We start from the raw sequence: 6,378 nt of genomic DNA on the forward strand, positions 1-6,378 counted from the left end.
GCAGAGGCTGGAGCTTTCTGGAGAATTTACTGACCAGCAGGGGTGGGAGTCACAGTGAGGCGCCCGACCGGGGATTCCCTGGGCAGGGTGGCCGCACTCGCCGCAGCGGGGCTCGGGGGCCTTATTGCTGGGCTGGGGCCTCCCCCAGAGCCTGACTCCGCGCCCCCACTGCAGCCCGCGGAAGCACACGTCTCATGCACGTGCTCCCGTGTGCAGACGTGGGCGCGCCGGGGCTCGGCCCCCCGCTTCCCGGCCGCACTCCCCCTCCGGCAGCACTGGCTCCCTGAACCAGACGGAGGGACAGAGAGACAGACGCGGGCGCGCAGGAGGCCACCGCCGGTTTCAAGCGGCAGACATTGTCCCAGACGGGGCGCGCGGCCCCGCCCGCGCCCCCAGTGCCGCCGCCTCGCGCCCCCGCCCCAACCCGACCCCCTTTATAAAAAGAAGAGGAGACAGCACCTTCCGCCGGACGCGCCCGACGGCCCGAGCGCCCTGGCCGGGGCCGGCCGTCCAGTCCCGTGAGCGTGGGCGCGGTGGCAGGCGGCCCCGCGAGTCCTGCATGCGGCTCAGAGGTGCCGCGGGCTCGGGTGGCCGTTGTGATAGAGTTTCTGCTTCACGTGCACCATGTTCCCGGCCGCCTCCTCGAAGGGCCTGTGCGGCCGCCGGCCCAGCTCCCGCAGGCTGCACAGCTTGGGCAGCCAGGTCCACGAGCCATCTGCCGGGCGGGGGGCGCGGTCAGGGGGGGTAGGGGGGCGGGGTCGGGGTGTGGGCGGGGCGCGGACCCGGGGTCCCTGGGCCGCCACTCACCGTAGCGCCGGCCGGCCCTCCAGGCGCGCACCGCGCAGTGCAGGACGCCATCCATCCACACCAGGAACCAGCTGATGCAGAAGCCGAGCAGCAGCCCCAGCATGAGGTCGATCTCCTGCTTGGTGACGTTGTCTGTCACGAAGTAGTTCTCCGAGGCGTCCACCACAGACTGGTCCCCGTCGTACGGGATCACGTAGTGGACGTGGTGCCTGGGGGCGGCAGGGCGGGCTGGCACCTGTCCCGCGGGATGGGCAGGGACCCCCGCAGTAGGCCGCACCCGCTGGCCTGCTGGGGTCCTTTGAAGCAGCCCTCGTGGGGAGCCGAGGTCGGGCAGGGGCTCACCAGGACCCAGGTCACCAGGCGGGAGGCTGCCCAGAAGGTGGGAGTGTGCCGGGTCAGTGGCCAGTGTGAAGACCAGCGGTGGCCAGGGTGGATCTGCTCCCATGTCACCCTCCTCCCTCCTCTGCCCAGCCCGGGGCTCAGAGGCGACCCTGACAAGGTCACAGGAAGACAGTGCAGGTGGACGGGGCGTTCCAGTGTGAGGGCCCAGGCAGGGCCCCCTGCAGCCTGTGCCCACAGAGCCCTGCTGGCTCTGGGAGGCTGCCTGCTGGCCCCTTCCTCACCTTCCCCTCCAGGAAAACCACATGGGATGAGCCCTGCCCTGGGCCTCTGGTCTTCCTTCTCCTGTTGCTCCTCCATCCCTTGCAGGAAGCCCCCGGCCCCAATTCTCTGTGCTGGATATCTGGGGCACCCCCTCCACCGTGCCCTGCACAGATCTGCCCTACTGAGGCCCATGCCCTTCAGCCTCCCCTCACGCAACTTCCAGGGCGGAGGCCTCTGAATCCGCGAGGCCCTCACCTGCCCTCTGAACCCTCCCCACAGGCTCCCTCCAGCCTCAGGAAGCCCTCTGGGCCCTCTGATCCTGGGGGGTGGGTGGGTGGGGGGTCCTGCCCAGGACCACGCCCGAGGACAACAGACTCTGGGCTCCTTGCCACCGGCCCCAGCCCCGCCCCCCCCCCCCCCAATGGGAGAGGCAGGGACAGAGCTGCTGGCCCTGGAAGCTCAAGGCACCCTTAGCCCCCTGTCCCCTCATCAGCTGTGGCTCCTTCTCCTGCCCCACAGTGCAGGAGCAACCCTGGGGCCCTCCTTTTGGGCTCCCTTCCTATGGAGCCCCTCCAGCTGACTTCTCCTACTCTCCGGCCCCACCTAGTCCCCACTACCCACCGCCCCCCACGTCTGCTCAAGCTCCAGCTGCCTGCATGGCGTCTCCACGTGGGATCCACAGACACCTCAAACTTGCACCTAAAAATAGCTCCTCCCTCCCCAAGCCCGCTTCTCCCCAGCTTCCCCTCAGATGTCAACTCGGCCTGGCCTTCAGCTGAGATGGGTCCCTGTCCCCACCTCGCCACAGGACAGGCTCTGTGCACCTTCCCCCCCCCAGGGACCTCCTCAAAAATGCAAACCCCCCAGGTCGTCCCTGACCCTGAGCCCCCGCTGCCTGCCCCTCTCCGATGTCCTTGTGCCAGCAGGGGTGACACGGTGCCTTCCTCCCGGGGGTCAGGGGCTCCAAAGCCAGCCCAGTGGGGTGGCGGCAAGAAGGCCTCTTCTCACACCCCATCCTGCTCCTGGGACTCCCAGAGATCATCCTTCTCAGCTTGTCTGGGGCGTGACCGGTCCTGGTCGTGGGGCCCTGTGCCACCACAGTCCCCCGGAGCAGGGGCCACCAGACCTGGGTTAGGCAGCCGTAGCTTGTCCGGTCACAGCCCCCAACAGTCGTTATCAACCGTCAGTAAGAGGCGGCGGACTGTTGATTGCGGCCCAGAACGCGGCAGCGCCCAGGAGAGGAGGCCCTTTGTCACCCTGGGCAGCAGCTGGTAATGGGCATCGCAGCTGTCTCCTGCCTCCCCAGCCTCCAGACGCCAACAGCGGCCTCCTCAGGACAGAGCAGAGTTGCCGAGGGAGCCAGAAATGCTCTTGAGAGTAGGGGGCCAGGGCCCCAACTGCCAGGGGCGGCGGGGGGTGGGGGGCGCCCCTTGGGCCCTCCAGGGGGTCAAAGGTCATGGCCTGTGCCCGGATCACAGGGCCGGCATCAGCTGCTCCTCCCTGCCCCTTGCCCTCCTCCAAGTCAGGCAGGCCCCTGGGGGCAGGGGCTCAGGTCACCCACGTGCACACGTATTTCCGTGATGTGTACATGTGTCCCTCCTGGGCCACGCATGCTGCATGTGTCTGCCTGACGTCGGACGCATGTTGTGTATACACGCCGGCCACATGCACAGGACGGGGCGTGTATACCATGGACGCGGCCCGCGAGCTCCACATGTGTGCGTGTGCACGCTTGCCGGGACACGAGCACGGCATGGGTCACATGGTCACATGTAGGGGCACATGCACGAGGCTCTGCACACAGCCGCCAACTCTGTGGGCACGGTGGCACAGGCACGGGCGTGCGCCCGCTGGCAGCCCGCAGCGTTCACACACGGCTCCTCCATGTCGGATTCTGCGTGTGGACATGGAGGAGGCATGTGCGTGTGTGCGCCTCCTCCACCCACAGGCTGTCACACGGGTAGAGTCCATTGCAGCCAGGCGTGTGCGTGGTCTGTCCACAGACACCGCGGGTGCAAGCCTGTACCCCGCAGACCGTCACGGCGCCCCGGGAGCACATAGAGCTGTATACTGTGCGGCACCCATGTACCATGCGTACACGTACATGGCAGTATACGAGAATCCTCTAAACACTGAATTTACACATCCTGTATCACTGATGTGTACAAGACACGTGCACGTGGACACACACACCCTGGGAGGCTCCAGGCCGACAGCAGGCGTGGCTCGCTTCGGTCCTGTGTCCGTGTCTGTGTGAGCTGGGCACGCAGGTCTCGCTGCGGCTCATGCTCAGTGGGCACTTGTTTTACACCAGCCACGTGTACTCTGGACACTGCCATGACACATACGCACACCCTGAGCAAACACACTCTGACAGCACACGCTGTCTGTCCAGCCGGACCCTCAGTGTGAGGTCACAGGCCTGTTCGTGGAAGGCACCCTGCTACCGTTTACAGAGTACGCGCCTGGGCCCGGGCCATGCACACCGCCCGTCTCTCCCGGGGGGTCTCAGGACCCCCCACTTGCGCCCCAGTCCAGGTGGGCCCAGGAAAGCAAGGAGCTGACCTCCTGCCTTCCTTCCTTTGCCTCGGGCCGTGCACACCAGCCGGGAACTCCGATCCCCCCCACAAACTCTTGGAGATTCTCAGCCGACAAACACAAGAGTCGCTCACACTCCTGTTGCCACCTGCCCCACTGCCTGGGTTCTGCTTCACCCCCCAGTCTGCACACACAGGCATGGAGCATGCTTCGTGAGGCATGAAACCGTCCCGTGGCTCACACACACCCCACGCCACCACGTGTGCACACATGTCCCTGGAGCAAGGGTCCGCGGCAGGGTCAAGAACACACGTTCCCCGCCGGCTGCGTGCTCAGACAGCCCGTCGGCTGTCACAGCCCCGGAGCGCCGCACCTGCGGGGGGAGCGGGGGCCACGTGTGTGCACATGTACAGGCACAGACGGTACACACATGCGTGTCTCATGAGAAGATGTTTATTTCATACATGGACGTACAAACATGCATGGCCAGGAAGACTCCATCACTACATGTGCACAGAATGGGGGGTCACAAGAAGGGTGTAGGGGCCTGGGCTCTCCCCTCCCTCTGCCTGACCTTGAGCAAGCTCCACCCCCTGCCTCAGTTCCTCCCAGGTCCGGCGAGGGGGTTGGGCGGTTGGGCCCGATGCCCTCAAGGTAGGCCCTGCCCACCTTGACCTTCCATGCCTCCCCCTACCTGGCGCCCAGGAAAGTTCACCGACACAGCTCAGGGCCCAGGGAGGAGGACGGCCGTCCTCTGTGGGCTCAGCGGAGCGCAGCATCCCTCCCGGGACACCAGGCTGGGCTGCTGCTCTCCTGGCTTCCGGGCCCTGGACCAGGAGGCCCTGGACCCATTCCGCCCCTCGCCCTGCGGCCGGTTCATTCTCCAGAGACCATTGCCGAGGGGGCCTCACGGCCCGGCGAGTGCTCCCCCTCCCGGAGCACCTCTGTGGGGGCTGGAGGCCGCTCGGCTCTCCCCCCACTGGGCCTGGCGCCAGCCCCCCCCCCCCAGCCCGGCAGGGCAGCCCCCGCGGGCCAGGCCTAGCGGGGCCTGCGGCCTGGCCGCCCCAGCGGGCCCCACCTCCGCCCCACATGCGTGGTCACGCGCGTGCCCCCCGGGCGCAGACTCACCGGCCGCAGTCGCAGTGGCAGACGCGGTCCTCGCCCCGCAGGTGCGGGAGGATGTAGTTGTGGAATCGGTCCAGCAGCGCGTTCATGTCCATCAAGCACGCGATGGCCTGGAAGAGCCCATGACCGGTCAGCGCTGAGCAGCCGGGCCGGGGCCCCCGGGCGGAGGCCGGCGCGCTGGGGCCGGGGGAGCGCCGGGGCGCGGGGCTGGGGGAATGCAGGCCGCGCGGGCCGGTAAACAAGGCGCGGGAGGGGGAGGCGGCGCCGGGCGCGGGAGGCGGGAGCGGGTGCGGGGAGCGGGCGCGCGGGAAGCCCCTCCGCTCACCATCACGATCGACGCCCCCAGAATCATGAAGATCATGGTGTTCGCACTCATGGACATCGGGCGGGGCCGGGCCGGGCCGGAGCGCCGCCCCCCGGCCCCGGCGCCCCCCCGGCCCCGGCCCGATGCGGAGCCCCCGCCGCCTCCGCAGAGGTCAGCCTGCCGCGCACCCACCGCCGCCGCCGCCGGCCGGGGAGGAGGTGCGGGGCCGGCGCGGGGCAGGGGACGCGGCGCTCCCGGGGTCCTCGGCCGCCCGGCCCGCGCGCTCGCCGCGCCCGCCGCGCTCCGCTCCGCCCTCGGCCCTGCCTCCCGCCCTGCGCGCGGCGCGGCTCCGGCCCCCTCCCCCCCTGCGCGCTTCCTCGTTCCTGCCGTCCCCGCCCCTCTTCCGGGAGCCGCGTCTCCCGCCCCTTGCTTGCCGCGGCTCCGCCCTTCTTCCTCCCCCGCAGCGACGACCGTCCGGACCCCCCCTCCCCGGGGGCCGCAGGGCCCGCTCGCCCCCATCCGGCCCGCCCCGGCCCTGGCTGCCTGCCCAGCGCCCCTGGACCACGCGGGGCCGCGGCCCGAGGCTCTGGGGCGATCCCGCAGAGGCCCGCGCTTCCTCCCGCGCTCCTCCTCCTCACTTCTCGGCTGGAGGCCCCTCCTCCAGGCCCAGGGTCGCTGGGCTGCGGGAGGGCGGGTGAAGGGCTGCCCGCGGAGGGAGGGGGCTGCAGGGTGGCCGGCATGCTGCCAGGGAGGTCACTCTGGAGCCAGGCCACGTGGCTCGAAGGAGACCCTCTGCGGGCAGGGCCAGCCCCGGCCGGCTCTCCTAGGGGGTCGGCCTGGGAGGTCAGAGGCCCAGGCGATGGCCCTGATCCGGCTGCCCCATGATGCTGGGGGGTTGGGGTCCCCGAGCCCACCCCTCATCCTCAGCACGACCCTCGACCCCCACACAGGAGCCTCCCGTCTTCCCTACGGCAGTCCCGAGGTTTTCCAGGGCAGCGGAA

General features: G+C 69.4%; 1 protein-coding gene across 2 annotated transcripts; it reads right to left on the bottom strand.

Annotated features, from left to right (window-relative positions):
- Positions 1 to 8: 8 nt before the first annotated feature.
- TMEM240 (transmembrane protein 240) lies at positions 9 to 5,525 on the bottom strand. 2 transcript variants are annotated; one of them, XM_047791074.1, is made up of 4 exons: positions 5,399 to 5,525; positions 5,077 to 5,183; positions 808 to 1,175; positions 9 to 715 (listed from the first exon to the last, which is right to left on the bottom strand). In XM_047791074.1, exons 1-4 carry the CDS (start codon positions 5,453 to 5,455, stop codon positions 567 to 569), a joined length of 681 nt encoding a protein of 226 aa, XP_047647030.1. In that variant the 5' UTR covers positions 5,456 to 5,525; the 3' UTR covers positions 9 to 566. The 2 variants fall into 2 exon arrangements, with proteins under 2 accessions (XP_047647030.1, XP_047647031.1); XM_047791075.1 differs by having other exon boundaries at positions 808 to 1,016; positions 5,399 to 5,524.
- Positions 5,526 to 6,378: the final 853 nt, after the last annotated feature.

Source organism: Phacochoerus africanus, chromosome 8 (genome assembly GCF_016906955.1).
Source record: "Phacochoerus africanus isolate WHEZ1 chromosome 8, ROS_Pafr_v1, whole genome shotgun sequence".
Lineage (NCBI taxonomy): Eukaryota > Metazoa > Chordata > Mammalia > Artiodactyla > Suidae > Phacochoerus > Phacochoerus africanus.